We start from the raw sequence: 16,587 nt of genomic DNA, 5'->3' as shown, positions 1-16,587 counted from the left end.
GAACTGGATTTGGGACTCCACTGTGTTTAATTCCATTGCAGGCTGCCTACACCAAAAGATGTTTTCACCATATTCACAAATAACTTTGTTAGAAGTACAAGTTTTCCCGTCAACACCTCTTGCGATGGTCGTCTGTTGGGAACATATGTGTTTTCTAGTGTCGTTCATTTGCGTGTGAAACATCATGAAGGGGTCACAGCGGCCCGTCAGACGGCAGAAAATGAGCAGCACCTTGAAGTGATTGTTTTTCAAAGGGACAGTCTTGGTTTCTTATGTTTCCCCGAGCTCAGCTTCATTTTCCTACGACTGAGTCGTCCCACACTACGTCAAAACTCCACACGGTTCCTTTGAGGATTCCCGAATCTCCCAACGCCTGTAAACGGAGAGTGAGCAGTGAGTCTGTTCCACTTCTTCAAAATTTAACTCACGGACATACTGTATTCCCACAGTTGTCCTCCTACATTATTTATGTGTGCGTGTTTGAACCGGCGCAATTAGAAACAAAATATTTTCCTTATCTCCCATCTGGGTTTAATTAGATGTTAAGAATTAGATCAACAGTGGGAATTACAAAGGGGACAGGAGCTCAACTCCATGGTTTCTGTGGGAATTGAAAATTGTATCCTTTTGTTTTACTCAAGTTTCTTTTTTTCATTTTCGTTTGTCATTGTTTGTATATATCATACCAAATGTCTGTGTGCTTGCAGAACCAAACTTTATTGTTTGTATAACACTGTCACACAGATATATTATGATCATAGATCCTGATTTTCTCTCTAATCAAGGCACAGGAACAAACAGGGCGACCAGACGCCAAACACATTTACTTTGCTCCCTCTGCGGCCCTCGCTCACGACGAGCTGACCCCTCACAGGCCGGACCCCCATTCATTTCAGAGACGTCAAAGTCCTCTGACACGAGTGTTGTTATCATTATCCTTTCCAATTAAGTTTCCCCTGGCTTCAGCTTTGAAGTTGATGACGGATGGCGCACAAACAAACCTCTGAACTTAGTCAAATCCAGAGATCCACTGACAATGGGGGCCGTTGTGAGGAGGCGGCCCGGGGGCCGGGACAAACAGACTGTGATTGCACATCAGGGTAAACAGTGATGTGGGTGATTAGCCCGTCGATGGTTGTACTCACGTTGGGTCTCAGGCTCGCCGCTTGTCCGTAGTACCGCTCGGCCGCCTCATTCAGGCTGGCCTGTCTGCGAAGGGGAAAACAGAGAGAGAGGCGATCGTTACTCATCTTTATCGCTCCTGGCTTAGCATGAGGCCTTGAACCCGGCGTGTTTACTGGCGCTCAGGGGTCACCGAGAAAATAGCGTGAGGGGAAACGGCATGAGGGATGAGAAAAAGCCGATCCGGTCGCCTGCAGCTCTCTCGTTCGATTGCACCTTTCTCTTTCGATAACATCTGTGCTGACCGTGCAACTGCAAAACTCTCTCTGTTCTAATTGAACCTCGTGGTCGGGACATTTGGTTTATTGGGCACTTGAAGGAAACTCATCGACAAAAAACCGAGAGATATGCGACGTACACTTCTGTTCAGCTAATGGGGTAAAGTGTGGTTTGACATACTGGGGAGATTCTGCAACTGATGCGAAAACAGTATGGAGGCACAAAATCATTTATGCTCCGTGCACCCAAAAATAGGCTGCGTATGCCGCACTACCACAAAAAGGATTTTTGGGGCAGATGGCTTGTCGGCATGAGTCCCTGGAAACAGGACTACTTTGTTCCCGAGGACATAAAACCTGCAGTCGAGACAGAAATGTCCCACATTATGCTTCGTATCCTCCTTCACAAAATCCAGTGCTGCTACTTCTACACAAATCTGTGGCTCCTGTGTCAGTGGGGCCTCTCCTGTTATTAACCCTCTGGTATCTGAGAAATCACCTCCACGCTCCACAGCTGCAGGCTCATTGTCACCGATGGTAACAATCGGCTCATTACAAACAAAAACTTTGACGAAGTCAAGGACGGCGTCGCTGACGGCTGCCCCGTGGAGCCCCCCTCAGGTCGTAAAAGATCAATGGAAGCGCGGGGGAGGGGCCCGTAGGAGAACGGGTTTCATTTCGTCCTGTCGCAGTCTGTTACGGAATCATCATCCGTATGGTTTCAGATAAAAGGAAAAAGCTTTTTTACGTGAGGATTACCAGGTCAGCAGCCCTGAGTACACAAATAGTATGTACGTGTTCCCAATGCTTCCTCGCTGATCAATGAATAGAGAATACCCTGTTTAGTATCTAAGCTGCTCTCAGACGTGCACTTAAGTCCAGACTTTTTCCTGAACTTTTTCCTGCCGGCCCCCTGGTAAAATATTTCCGGAAAAATGTCAGAGCGAGCCCATGTGAGACTACAGGAGGGGAATCTCTGGAAGACTGCGTGAACCTTTGACCTGAATGTACCCGAAATGTTCCTGCTGTTTTGAACTCGTCTGACTGGGAAAATCTACTGTTGAGTTCTGCATGTGTGAACTTCGGTAGAGCTGCAACAGTTAACCGATAAGTAACTGATTACTAAATGAATCGCCAACTTGTTTTTGATAATCGACTTGTAAAAAAAATTATAAAACAAATTGATTTCACCTTCTTAAATGTCAATACTTTCTGGTTTTTTTGCTCCTCTATGACAGTTAACTAAAGATCTTTGGCGTGTGGTCAAAACAAAACATCATCTTGAGGTTTTGGGGAAACACGATCAGCATTTTTCACCATTTTACGAAATTTTAAGGACCAAACAACTAATCGATTAATCGATACAAAATAATCAACAGATTATTCAATTATGACAATGATCGTTAGTTGCAGCCCTAAACTCAGGACTGGGAGTCAATGAGTTCATGACTGAAAACAGCTTTAGTTAGCTATAACCTGTGACATAATAGGAAAACAGTCCATCATTGCCTTACCTGGATGCAATGACCCTATAACATGACTTAAAAAAACATAATTTCGATCTCAAACATACATTTTATCCACCAACATACGTCAGATACACTTCAGATGCAACTATACCGTTTATTTTTTTATCTTTAGCACAGCTGAATGTTTCCAGCCCCGTTTAAAAAGGAGCGTTGCACATTCCAGCGGAGGTCCAGCCACCGAACTCCAGTTGCCGAATTTGTCCGGGGACTATAAATGTGGGTTTTTTAAGTGCAGCCCACAAAACATATGTTTGTTTGCCAGCGTAATATATAGAAAAGCACAGTACTCCTCTGAGGAAAGAAAATGCACCAATCTCACTCTATAATATCATTATCGCATTTATAAACACATCATCAGAGGTCGAACTGGTGAGCGCTGGCCACGCCGTGACCAAAAAGGGGCAGCAGAAACTCCCTGGGGTTGTCTGTGGGTTGTGAGGGTGCAGAGGACAATGGAGGCAAAGTATGTAAACTGCTGCCTGGGTTTTAAACCCGAGGAAGAGTCAGGGAATGGGGAGCAGGAACGGGGAAAAAACAAGACCCCAGGAAGACAAATTCATGACCATATTTCATTTTAACAACTCAAACCACTGATCTGTTCTTACAGCAACATCTTGTTGTATGGAGATGCTTCATTTACCACGGACGTGCACAAGTCACGGCGGTGACAGTGCTGCTGTGTGACACCGCTGGATACTAATGACTGAACGAACAAATAGCATTTGCCGCGGCGGCCAGACATCTGTGCTGAAACCCCGCGGTCGACCCATTTGTCTCAAGCACCGAATTACATTCTTCTTTTTCGTGTAAGATCGTCTCTGTTGGAAACGCAACACTGAACATCTTCCCTTAGGGTAATCCTGAATGTGCAGTGCACCTCATGTAACCTACTATCAGTTCCTCTTGTTATAATCATAATAAGGTTATCGAGTCAAACCAATTTACACACTTCAAATATGCACAAATTGGCATAACTAACATCGTGACACGCTGGGAATATTCAAATCTTTCTGATATGGTGTATTAAAGGATTTTATATAGGACATGTGTGGTTTTGGATGGGGAAACCATGAGCCAAACTATGAGTGCTCATACTGAGTGTGTGTGTGTCTTGTAGAGTTGCAGATTGTGTGTTGATTTGATGTCACAGCGTAATTTTTCACATGAAATGGGAAGTATGCGCCTATTCCCACTGGCCATTTCATTAACGGCTTTTCCTGCTCAGTCCTACATTCACACTGTAAACCAGAACTCGTTTTTTTTTTAAAAAAGTCATAAACATTGTTCAAAGGAGGCAGAAGGAAAATTATTTGGGAGCAAAGTAATCAAAATGCAACGGGCTCAAGAGAGCAATAAAAAGACATTTGCACATCTGAGAGCTTCTGTCCCTCCTTTTAACCCCCCCGCCCCATGTAGATCCACTTGTGTCCCCACCAACCGAGGGCCTTTCCGTGTCTGCGTCCAAGACAAACAACATAAAGAACATGAGCTGTGGAAGAGTGGGACCCCGTGCCAAGCAGCCGGGAAAAGAAGTTCAGCCCCCGAGCGCCGCTTGACGCTCTCTTTAGCTGCCAGGGGTCCGGACCCTGGAAGAGGCTCTCAGCACTGAAAGCTGTGGGTGATGGAGCCTCTGCACGATCACAGTTGGGTTGGGGGGGGGGGGGGGGGGGGGGGGGGGGGGAGCTATATGCATAAAGCAGCTGCATGGAGTAGGAATCTCACATAAGAGCTGTGTAGCCATGCTGCTCTTAGGCCGCTTGATCAAACTGGTAATCCAAGGCATGTAATGGTGTTCAAGGGTGTACCACCAAATCCTGGGGCCTACACATAAGCAGTGTCTGTGGGGCCCCCCGCGGCTATGATGCAGATTAATTTATGATACTGTGTGAGTGTTCTCATAGTAACTAGCTAACTCCCACTGTATTCAGGTAGTAAAAGTTACCGTTAGCTAACTAGCTCGACACAGCCGCTTTTGCTAGCTAGCTAGCTAACTGTAACTTGTACTACCTGCTTGTTGCCGTTGGTAGGAGTTTGCTAATAGCTAGCTCACCTTTCTTTTGAAAGCTCCTAGCTCACTGTTGCTTCATTTCTTTTGAAAGAAATTAAATTACAGTTGTTTTCCTCTGGTTTGTTTTTTTTTAATCTCTTTTTCTCTCTTTTCTCTTCTGGGACCCAGACTTTAGTTTCTTGAGGGAACACAAAGTCAGACGAAGTCACCGGTCAGTAGATTATCTTTTAGATTAGTAGATTAGCTTTTTTAAGAAGTGAGAGGGCCCTCAGAGAAACTTTGGAAATACATAGTTTAGTCTCTCAACCAATTTTTAATTCATGTTATGACACAAATTACTTAGAAAACATTTATTACACACAAAAAAAACCTTTTAAGTCCAGGCTGTCCAGGCCACCCCCCCCACCTTCAGGCCCTGGGTAGTCTGTCCCCTTTCTCCCCCCAGTGCTACGCCCGTGATGAAGTTAAAGAACTCTACATACCTTCAGCGTGGCCGCGGTGATTTTAATGCAAAAGCCCCCGAGCTGCCCGGGATGAGTTTAAATAAGGAAACTGTAATGGGTAATTGTAATTGTGCAGCTTTATTCAGTCAGTGGGAGCAGCGCGCTGTAAAGTTGGCACGCAAGTGTATTTACAAATCCCCCCCCATTCATGGCTCGCGTGGAGAAAAACACAACAGCTTGTGAGCCGCTAAAGCCGCGCTGCTCAGACTCATCAGCCGAATGCCTGCTCTGTTTTGGAAGCAGATTTTAAAAAACAGGAGCCAGCAACAGCAGAGAAGCAGTGAGTGAGAGAGAGAGGGAGCATATAAAGATACATCACTGCAAAGCACACGAAGACAAACCAGCAGCTCTCACAGGCTGGCACTGCGGCGAGGGAAGAGGATTACAAAGTACAGCCAAGTAAATCACGCCGGCTGAGGAGAAGTGTAAGCCCCTGGATAAACCGTGCAGACAAGCAGACCTCCCTCTCTCATACGCAACCTCCTCTCTACTCGGCCTTGGAAAAACCGCTGCCCAAGTGTGTATTCGCTCGGCCTATGAAAACCATCGTATGTTTAAAAAAAAAGAAGAAAGATGAATTCCAACCTCAACACTCACCTGAGCATATGGGCCGCGCTGAAGACCACATCAAACTCCCCGCTGTCGAGGCGCGCGGCCTTCTCCGCCATCTCCGCCGCCTCCAGCAGCCGCGACTCTTCCAACAAAAACTGACCTGGCAGGGGAGGAGAGGAGCAGCACCACGGTCAAAATTGCTGAGGCTTCCCCCAAAGAGGCACCGAGGGATACGCGGCCTCCGAGTGTTGCCTTTGGCCCAGGTGGAGCGGCAGCCCCGGTCTGCCCCTGAAATAATACGCTGAAACACTATCTACGAGTGCAGCATACCATCGCTCTCTGGCCATCTCTCAGACCCATTTGTTCCGATTAGCTGACCCTGATTGATCTATTTCTTTAAGATGAACATGATTCTCGCAGGAGGTTTTCGCGAACTTATTACGGGTGTGGTCTGCTTTTTGCCATGAACTCTTGCGGACCCACGTAATGAGATGGGATTAAGGAAGCCTGACAGGGCCGGGGGAAGCGAGGGTGGACCCCCTTTGCAAAGGTACGGGTTTAGAGAGAGAGAGAAAGTAATACCCTGTTGACTTTGGTTAGCCCCGCTGCTGTACCAGGATGCTAAACCACCAAGTGGACCTAAGCATATTTTCCTTAATAACTGTGGATGAAACTGAAGCTGTTGGTACAGGCCTGAGGTGGAGAGGCGGACCTGAAATGAGACTTCAGACCGAGTGTGAAGTAGCCCCGGGTTACGAAACACCTCTGCAGTTATGGAGCGAAATCTATGGTTGATATAGAAAAGACAGCCCCTGCATCATTAAACACCCGAGGAGTGCTCTCTTATTTTCGAAAATAAAAGAGATTTCTCAAAGGGGACATGAGTGTAAGGACTGTGACACAACAAGGCCACGCTCATCGTGGAGCTGAATACTGAATACTGAATCTTTGAAAACAGACCTTAGGCCAGGGGTTTCAAGAGGGCTCACAAAATAAAATTTGGGAAATTAGATTAAATCTGAGATTTTTCCAAAACTTTTTCAAAACCACACTGAATTCAAATGAAAACCTGTTAACAGGTATGTCGCCAAAAGTACAAATAAAGGTAGAAAAACAATAGGGATTATTTGTCCTTAAATTAATGTGACCTGGACCCGTAAAGTGGTAGACTTGGCCAAGATGCAATATTTAAAATGTAAATTAAATTTCAGACTTTTTAAAATACTTTCCAAGGCCAGATACCCTGCAACTTACAATTTACATTCAATGCCTCTCTTTTATATTCTATTTGAAATAATTCATATTCAGCTGCAAAGCTGTTGTGCTCAACTGTAAATATATGAAGTTGTAAACTAAAAAATGGATACATGCATGTTTGAGTCTGAGCCCAAAGAATTTCACATTCTATGCTTGTTGTATCATTTTTTCTTAATTTCCAATTTATTGTTAATTCACGTTTCTGCACGTCCTATTCTTTTCCTATGCAACAACACTGACTTTGTGTGGATCAATACAGTTTATCTCCTCATTAACTGATGTCTTAACCTTTAAAAAGGCGACAACTTCAGAGAGACAGTCCTCCAACAAAATGCACAAAATTCACCATTAACCCGATTCATCGATCGCTTTAAATGTCAGGCGCAGGCTGGTGCGATGACAGCGAGCGAACACATTGGTTCATCATAAAATTCTGTTTCAGACGGACAAGCCTGGAAGTAATTCATTTGTCAGATTATCCAAAAACTCGATCCGACTGAAACGGTATATAAATCCAAGAGTTCCCTGCAGCAACCTGAGGTCGTGTGCGAGTCACACGGAAATGACATAGGACGAGAGAGAGAGATGCCGAAACTGTCACGTTCCATACTTCAAACAAAACCAAAGAGAACAATCCGAGGAAACCACCGTTGCTTCTCGCGACTCCCCCGCTGACCACGTACGGACTGACAAACATGGCTGATTGGAGGAAGAGATGGCAACAGGGTCAGAAAACACGCTGTTGTCCAAACAACATGACAAGGTGAGCGAAGTTCCTGCCTTTGTGTGAGACTTGGGATCCGTCAAATTGACAAATTTACAAAGAGAAAATACAAATCCGTGCTTACCATAGTGCATGTAGCAGTTGCCTTTTGTGGGATCCAGTTGGATGGCCTTCAGAAAGTACCTCTCGGCTTCCGTTTTCTGCCCCTGAGAGAAACAGATCGAACACGGTGTCATTACTGTTCCGACTGCTCCCCCAGAACAAACTCGGTACAAAAAACACCACACTCAGCCGAAAAATACCTCTGTGTATACCTAGTGTCCCTCTCCAAGCCGCAGACCCACTTTTAACAATAAATCTTAACAAATAGACACGAAACACATGGGCCGGCGGGTGTTATTCTTTTCGAGCTCGTGTGTCCGTCCCCGTCAAGACAGTACACACCGTCATGCTTGGCAGCGATGGACCAGACGGGGGCAAGAGGCTTATTCATTACACACTTTTTATCTTGTGCAAATAACACTTCCAGCGCACGACCGCAGATCGCCGGCGTGTGTGGCCCGACCGCTGTGAAACAAGACAGAGAGCGGTGGAGGGGAAATGGAGCGGGGAGGCGAGGAGAAGGAAAGAGACAGAGAGAGGCTCATGTGTCTGCGTCGGGATCTTTAGCTGCACAAACACACACACACACACACACACTGGGGTATGTGTACAGTATGTGCGTACAGTGGTGTTTTTAGAGTGATGAAAGAATCCATACTGGGAACTTGGGCGTATATAGCGTGACGAAGAGGAGCATCGCTGAAGCCCCTGTGGACCCCCAAAGCGCTCCCCCTCAGGTCCTTGTAACAGTGACATGTAACCAATCAGAGCTCACACGGAACAGAGCAGCTGGCCAATAGAAGTGCCCGCTGGGACGTTGAAAAAAACAAACATTCCTCGCTCTGATTCGGGCACCAGATGCCGTCTGATCAACAATTAACCAGCGTGCACTCGTCCATTAATGTTTTCACTCTAAAGGACGGATGCCTTTAAATGAATTATGCATAATGTTAAATTGGAGTTGTATAAAGCCAGTGATATAAAATGCTGAAGCTTCAGAAAAGATGGAGGATGAAATACATAATGGACAAATCCAATCAGTGCAGTCTACTGTTAATGACTGTACACTTAGTCAAGCGTATACATATTCAGCCGTAGATTCAACACATACATCATTTTCTAACGTAAACATACGGGTGAGGTTTCCCTTGATGCTGTGGAAAATAAAAGCCTGCGTTAAGTAAATGTTTAATATAGCCGTCGGCATTCCAAGTCGCGCTTTCATAGTTCCAAGTGTGAAACGCATCATCGCCAGTGTGTTTATATATTCGAATAATTCACAGATGGAGGAAAGCATGTTTTTAAGGCCCCAGCTGTTTTTTTTATAATAGAAGAGGTCTGCGTTTGTTTGTTAAACCTCAGAATTAAGTGTTCACACTCTGAAATCAGTCGTGAGTGGATGCAGGATTTGGATTATGACAGGTGTAAGTGTGTTAATGGAGAACATGCTCCCAGTAAGTTCAATGGGAAGGAGTTGGAAAAGTAAGGTAATCAATTCTCATTAAATGTTAGAAACTGCAGTTGTCATTAGTCCCTGGACAGATAATTTGTTACACTACTTTATATATTTCTTCATTGTTGCTCTGAAACTGGAAAATGGCAAGAGAGAAATTATCATGTTATCCTTTATTAAACATGAATTTGTTCAGGGAATTTTTTGGGCTTGGGATCTAAAGTTTTTCTCTCTCTCTCTCTCTCTGAAAGTGTAAATCTTCTGCATCCATATGAATTGTGTATTGCCCTGTGGGAAGAGGGAAAAACGCCAGAGTATATAGCCTTCGTGTTGGACATGCCTGGCAAGGTAACAGTCTTGGGGGAAAACAAAAGAAATATATGAAAAAGATCTGCTCAGGATGCAGGTTGGGCCTTAAGTTTGGCAGCACACCATCAGGTTGAGCTGGGTTTGGTCTTCAGGTCTCAGGTTGAGGCCTGTGCAGAACTTTACAGTCTTGAGCTAGTTTCTAACCCTGTGCATGCTTGTTTTGTATGCAACCCAGGATTTCAACGTTGCAAAGCGGAGAGTCATATACGGTCAAAACATTGTAACTCCTGCATGTGTGACATGAGTGTTAACGCAAGGCAAAGATGAGGATCAATGGAAGCAGCATTCTGCGTGTTTGCTGTCACTCCCTTTCCACATTTCATGACATGACAACACTTGGTTGAATTCAAAACACCTCGAGGCCACGAGCTTAAAAGTTTGGGGAGGTGGACACCAAAGTGTTCAACACTACCCTTTTATTGGCTAATAACAATATCCACTCCTTCTGGCCACATCATTGTGTGTGGAATACAATATCCTCCCTTTAGTCGCTGGGCTTCACTGGTGCGTGCCTCGCACCTCAAATCTCCCGATCACGTCGGATAAACTGCAGATGTAGCTCTGGCTCTGTAGGTGCTGGGGATATTTCGAACGAAACCTGCAACCGATTAGCCGAAGGAAATGACAAGTGGATGACTGAGCGCCACAAGCATCACAGCGGGCGTGTCGTTCCTCGGAGCCGTGGTGCGCGCGGAGAGCCGGGGAGGACATCCTGCCTCCCCACGGTGTCAGCGGAGACGTGGAGGGGTCAGCGCAGTGGGGGGGGGTGATACTGATCTGTATGATTCACTTTCCCTTCCTCTCCTATTTTGTCCTCCCCTCGTTCACAAATCACAGCAACCCTTTGCTCCCATCGCCTCGGCTACCACCTCGGCTCCACCGTCGTCCTCTCACCCCTCGCCGACCCCGCCGACAAGCCTTATCTTGCAGCCTCTCCACCTCTCCCGCAGGGATCTGAACCCTCAACCCCCCCCCGCCCCCCCCCCCCCCCCCCCCCCGCCCCCAAGACAGTATCTGAAGCATCTTCATCACTCACGGTTGTGCCACAGGGAGTGCGGAGGTAGGGGATGACAGAGGCGGGGGCTGGCTGGCGGGTAGGTTGACTTCCTGCACTGGTTTTGATCATGCCTAAATGCTGTTGTCATCAGGCACAAGGGACACAGCCACAACAGAGGAAGAAAAACATTCCCCCGACTCGGATTCATGGGTAAAAGCTATCTCAAACATTCCAGGAAACGAAAAAGAAAAAAACAATCCGCGCTTTTCAAAAGTTTTATTCGAGGCTAAAGAGGCGACTGTCTAAACAACTTCTCTGATGGTATTATTTGCACCCGGGGTCACAAGGGCCTGGAAACACCTCCACCATCCATCATGGTCAGAGATCTACAGAGAATCATCCCTGAGAGAAAGTTCGAACTCCAACTTTCCTCCAAAATCAATAACACTCTCTTAAATAAAACGGGTATCTCTTCACGGCCCAATGAATTCTTCCCCGTGTCCTTTCGACCAAGTCTTAACACTCTCCTCTGGAGAACTTTGTTCTTCCCCTGCTCTGTTCTCGCTGACAGCGGTCGGGTTTCAGATAATTTCTCGGTGTGGATTCTGTCAGAGAGGAATTCACGTCAGCGCAACAAATGACTTTTATCTGTACCGTCAGCTGAGCTATAATTTCAGCCGACCGTCGCTCAGCGCAGATGGGAAAATCAATCTGGTGTGGTTCAGGCGCTCAATTTAATTTAGACACACAATGATCCACTTCACTAATGTTTTAGTATTATCATAGTATTATAGCATTATGATATAGTATTATTATAGTATTATGTTGTTATAGCACTGCCAGAAAGCACAAGAGCTAAAAAGAGCTGGAGAGAGGGGGAGAACATTTTGCCTGCCTCTGCACATTATTGCTAGGTCACCTTTTTTACACTTTGGTTTTTGGATTAAACTAGTGACACATTACATGTTAATTACAATGCCAAGATAATGCATGTGCTATGCTAAGCTAATCAGCTTAGGACGAAGCCTCATATTTACCCTACAAATATGAAATTGGTATCAAACTTCTTGTCTAATTCTTGGCAGGAATATGCTCCCCCCCTCAAAAAAAAAAGAAGTGAAACTAATCATTGATACAAAAAACGCTAGCCGTTTTCAGTCCATGTGCTATGCTAAGATTTGCTAAGATAATCACCTCCAGGCAGTAGCGTCATATATACCACACGAATATGAAAGTGGTATCAAACTTTTCGCCTAATTCTTGGCAAGAATGTGTTTATGTTTTCAGTCCATGCACTATGCCAAGATATGCTAAGATAATGTTAAGCCATGCTAAGCTAATCAGCTATATTATATTCTACAAATATGAAAGTGGTATCAAACTTCTCATCTAATTCTTGAAAAGCATATCCGAAGTATTTCAAAATGTGAAACTAATCATTCATACAAAAAAAGTGCTTTTTAAAGATGTTGGAAATCTTTTGCAAACGTTTAGGTAATTGATGTGTCAGTAAAATTCCTCGATATAAGTCACTTGTGCTACACACAAATTCGTAATTTTTGGAAAGAGTACAAATGAAAAGCAAAAGAAACTTGAAAAAGACTCTGTTTTCCATAAGGGAAATGAAAAGGGACAGAGCCAGGAAGAGCTTTGCCTTTCTGTGGAAACCCTGATCCCGCCGCTGCAGGTTTCTGAACACATTCACGTCCTTTCATTAGAGGGGGGATGTCAGCTGGAGGAGGAGGCCTCCACCCTTCTTTTGACCTTGTGTGCTACTCTTCCTCTAATTTGTTTATTTCCGTCCTGACAGTTCTTTTCAGCTCGGCTGCTCTCGGTCAGCTCCATTCCAAATACGCCTATCTGGCTGCTGGCTGTAATTGATGACTTGCATGACCCGGCCACACGACCATCTCCCCGTAAACTCGGCGACTCTGGAAAGTGCTTCCGCCACCATCGACACAGACGGATGCTTCTTTGGTTACCGAAACACAGGTCGGCTGGATGTTAGGATGTTATCTCTGCAGATGTAAAAAATAAATAAAAATAAAAATAGGGTAAATGTAGGCTTGTTTCTCTATAGACTTTCGATATTTCATCTTTTTATTGATAAAGGCAACATTGCAATTGCAAAGTTGCTGCTTTTTGAGCTACTTTTTAAGACCTTCAAACAAAAAGCATGGACCAAAAACATGACGACGGGATCTTTAATCAGGAAGTACTGCTCCCTGACACATAGGCACATTACACTACACATTTGTACTACACACCTGCAATAATATTATTCTGATAATGATAATTAGAGTACTAGTATAATTCTATATTATACTCATACTACATTTTTGTATTCAATGGAATGAATAATAATTATAATAATAACATGATATATTTTGTAGTATGGACTGTATGTAGTATATTTTACTTTTTTTTATTGTATTGTATATATTTTACTTTCTAGTTAATACAATTCCTTAATGACAATAGGTTATCCTCTCAAATGCCAAACTATTTGAATGATAAAAAATGGAGACCAAACTTTTTTTGTACTCGACCTAGTTCACAATATCTAAAAATGATTTGTTGAAATGTAAACGTTACAAAGTTTTTTATCCAGGCAAACCAAAGCTTTCATGTACTTGTACTTGTTTGCAGGTCTTACCCAGTCGAATATTAAGGCAACGATGACGTACGAGCCTGCTGCCGATGAGGCGTTTATACTTTACGTTTATGTCCAAACAGGCAAGATCATCTCGAGAAACACACCATGACCATCCTCTTCTCTGGTGCTCACTCTCCTCCAATCTCTTGCCCCTCTCTCTCCCTCTCGCCCTCGCTCGTCACCCACACACTATTGATTAACTGTAGTGGCTTTGGGAGAACATTACGACCGTCAGTAAAGAGCTGCAGGGGATTTGATGAGAGTCCTGGGAGGATGAAAGGGAATGTAATAAATAAAGAAAGTGAAAAGAATGAAAAGAAGACAGGTGGAGAATGAGGGAAGAGGCAGAGACGAGGCTCAGGGAAAGGGAAAAGATAGACGGCGCGAAGGCCAGAGGGTCACCAGTTGTCCACAGAAATACCTGTGAATGGCGCGTGATTGATCAACATTCCACCTGCGTCGACACCCGTTGTTGAGTGAGGCACTTGGCCCCCGGGCTGCACAAGTGAGGCTAATTCTGGTTCGTCGATAGCTGCTTTCAGACATGAAGTGACGTGCGGACGTTTTCCTGAAGCTCTCCAGATGGGGCTGTAGGTGAGAATGCAAATGTCCGCAAATGGCATTTTTCTGGAACTCATCCTGCCAACCCCCCAAGTTAAACATTTGTGCCCATGTGAGAATAAAGCAGGGAAATATCCGGAAGACTCGCGGCGAGTGAGCGGCCGCTACGACCAGGCTCATCCTGGAGGATTCAGAAATGATCCTGATGTTGTGAATCCCAATGTCGCACTTTCTTCATTTGTGAAAGGCAATCTCCGGGGAAATATGTTTTCCAGAGTTCATGTCTGAAAACAGCTCTATGTGACCTTAACTGACCGACGGCCACAAATCGGCGAACTGACTCCAGAACAATGATTGATCCCTTCTTTCTCTAACGTCTTACCGTCATAGCCAGGAGTTTGCCGTAGGTGAGGTGTGCGGGGATGTGGTCGGGCTTGGCTCTCAGCGACTCCCGGTACCAGTGTTCAGCTTCAGTCAGCTTGTTCAGTCTAATGTAGGCCTCTCCTGTGAGGAGCAGAGCGAGGGGTCGAGTCAGGGGTCAAAGTGTCAGGGGGCAGGACATCGCACATCTGTTCCCATTGTTCTTGTGGACCAGACCAGATTCCAGTGGGCTGCACAAGTCAATACATACCCCAATGTACTGTTTATTGGTTAGTCCCATTTCAAGGTATTGGATGATATTTGGCACTGAAATAAGTCGGTGATATTGTTAAGCTTTGTTTCAGAAATGATGTTTGGCCTTCGTTCAGTGTCTTTCACAAAAAACAAACCTCTGAATCCCATTCAATGGTGAACACGTCGGATTTCTGGAATCTGAAAATAATCAAACTCTGTTCATAAAAAAAAGGTAGAAAGAGGCGTTCAGTGGATACAGAACTACCGAAGTGAGCGTGTAACACGCTCCCTCCCTCGCGCTCCCCGGTCTGTCAGACAATCACCCGATACCTCCCCCCCTCCGCTGAATCTGACCCTCTGCCTGCTCACACCTGAAACAACAGTGACCTCTCTTTCATAGCCGTCCAATAACACTTACATTATTGCAAGAATTTGACAACACTGGCTGGTAATTGGACACAACACGGTTAAAGTCAACATTATAACAGATTAGGGGGAGAAGAGCGAATGCATCACAGGTGTTAGAAATTTTGCTAGAATTTTAATCGACAGCGGGACTTCTCGAACGGCCTGATGATGACTTGGACAAGTTGTTTAGACTAGAGCGGACTGAAACTTTAATTCCGCCGGCATTAGGACTAATCACTGTCAAGATGAGAAACGGTGATAAGCAACTGCAACTCCAGCAGTTACAACCGTCTTAATCCGAAAAACACAGTCTCCAATGAGCGATAAGGCCGCGTATTGATACCTCCTGATACATTCTGTGAAGTTAAGATGTCACTTCCTTTTTATTGCCAGATAATACAGCTTGAGGCCTAAGATGTAATGTGACGCATGAGAATATATTTTCAGCGACGATATCCATCAGTAGGGTCGTATGTTTTAGATTTAAGTATAATGGAAATCCATGATGCTGTACTTCGCATACAGGGGTGTAGCACCAAATTCTGGTCCCTATGTGGGCCCCCCGCAGCTAAGATGCTGAATAACTGATGATACTGTGTGTGTGTGTGTTCGTATGTCCCTGGGTAGTCAGTCCCTTTTCCCAGTGCTACGCCCGTGGTCGCATTATCAAAAATGTCCTTGTAAACATCAAGTAGGGCGAATGGAAGACATACGAAATCTCACAACTGTCTCAATGCACATATTAATTTCATCACTTTTTCAGTTTGTAAGAACTCGTTTTCTGTTTCAGATGAATCCGTCTCCAACACAGTTTATAGATGGGTTACGGCATGAACCCAAGGGCCCTGGGGTGTTTTAAAAAAATGGATACGCGGGTCTGTTTTGACGTGACCTGTTCATTTGTTGATGGGATTTAAAATTCTTGTCTCGCCTCGCCGGCAGCGGACCTCTGCGTGCGATTAGCGCGAACATCAACGCGCAATTAGAAGTGACACCCAATCCAAGGAGCTCCTCGTGAGGGGGAACATTCCTCGGGCCCACCGAAGAGAGTTGGAGCCCGACCAGCTGGGTGCAGGTCACCACCTAGGTCTGCCTCTGACGAAAGCTCTCTGCCCCTTGGCGTCTGACGGGCGGCGTGGGCATCGGCCCAGGTGAGCGAAGCCGGAAGGGGGAAATGGATGCAAACTAGTTTTCGGCGAGGAAGCGACGCTGAGCTGCAGAAGTCACAGATCTCCGGCCTCGCCCCCCCGCTACAGTGGCAGCGCCGCTGCTCCTGAACGGTGACTGGAGCTCGCGTCAACATTTTTCTTGACGCAATCTCGGCGGCTCTGTCGAACACTCGGGCGCGACCGAGTGTGGATCACAACAGACGCTCCCGTGTTTTCCCCGTGTGTGTGTGTGTGTGTGTGTGTGTGTGTTGGAAGTAGCTGCACGTGTACGAGCGGGAAGCGGT

The 16,587-nt window shown here is 45.4% G+C and overlaps 1 protein-coding gene across 2 annotated transcripts in view; it reads right to left on the bottom strand.

Moving 5' to 3' along the window:
- Positions 1–16,587, bottom strand: part of tmtc2b (transmembrane O-mannosyltransferase targeting cadherins 2b) — an 88,462-nt gene that overhangs the window by 6,835 nt on the left and 65,040 nt on the right. Inside the window, exons 8-11 of one of the 2 annotated variants that reach the window (XM_035641746.2) lie at positions 14,494–14,615; positions 8,098–8,179; positions 6,038–6,152; positions 1,146–1,209 (exon numbers count right to left, since the gene is read on the bottom strand). In XM_035641746.2, the coding sequence (XP_035497639.2) occupies positions 1,146–1,209; positions 6,038–6,152; positions 8,098–8,179; positions 14,494–14,615 (383 nt within the window). The remainder of the gene's footprint in view (positions 1–1,145; positions 1,210–6,037; positions 6,153–8,097; positions 8,180–14,493; positions 14,616–16,587) is intronic. The other variant, XR_004794769.2, reaches the window with a different exon arrangement.

The sequence above is a fragment of the Scophthalmus maximus genome, chromosome 7, assembly GCF_022379125.1.
Source record: "Scophthalmus maximus strain ysfricsl-2021 chromosome 7, ASM2237912v1, whole genome shotgun sequence".
Classification (NCBI taxonomy): domain Eukaryota; kingdom Metazoa; phylum Chordata; class Actinopteri; order Pleuronectiformes; family Scophthalmidae; genus Scophthalmus; species Scophthalmus maximus.
The sequence above is the reverse complement of the archived record's forward strand: the minus strand, read 5'-3'. Positions and strand labels throughout refer to the sequence as shown.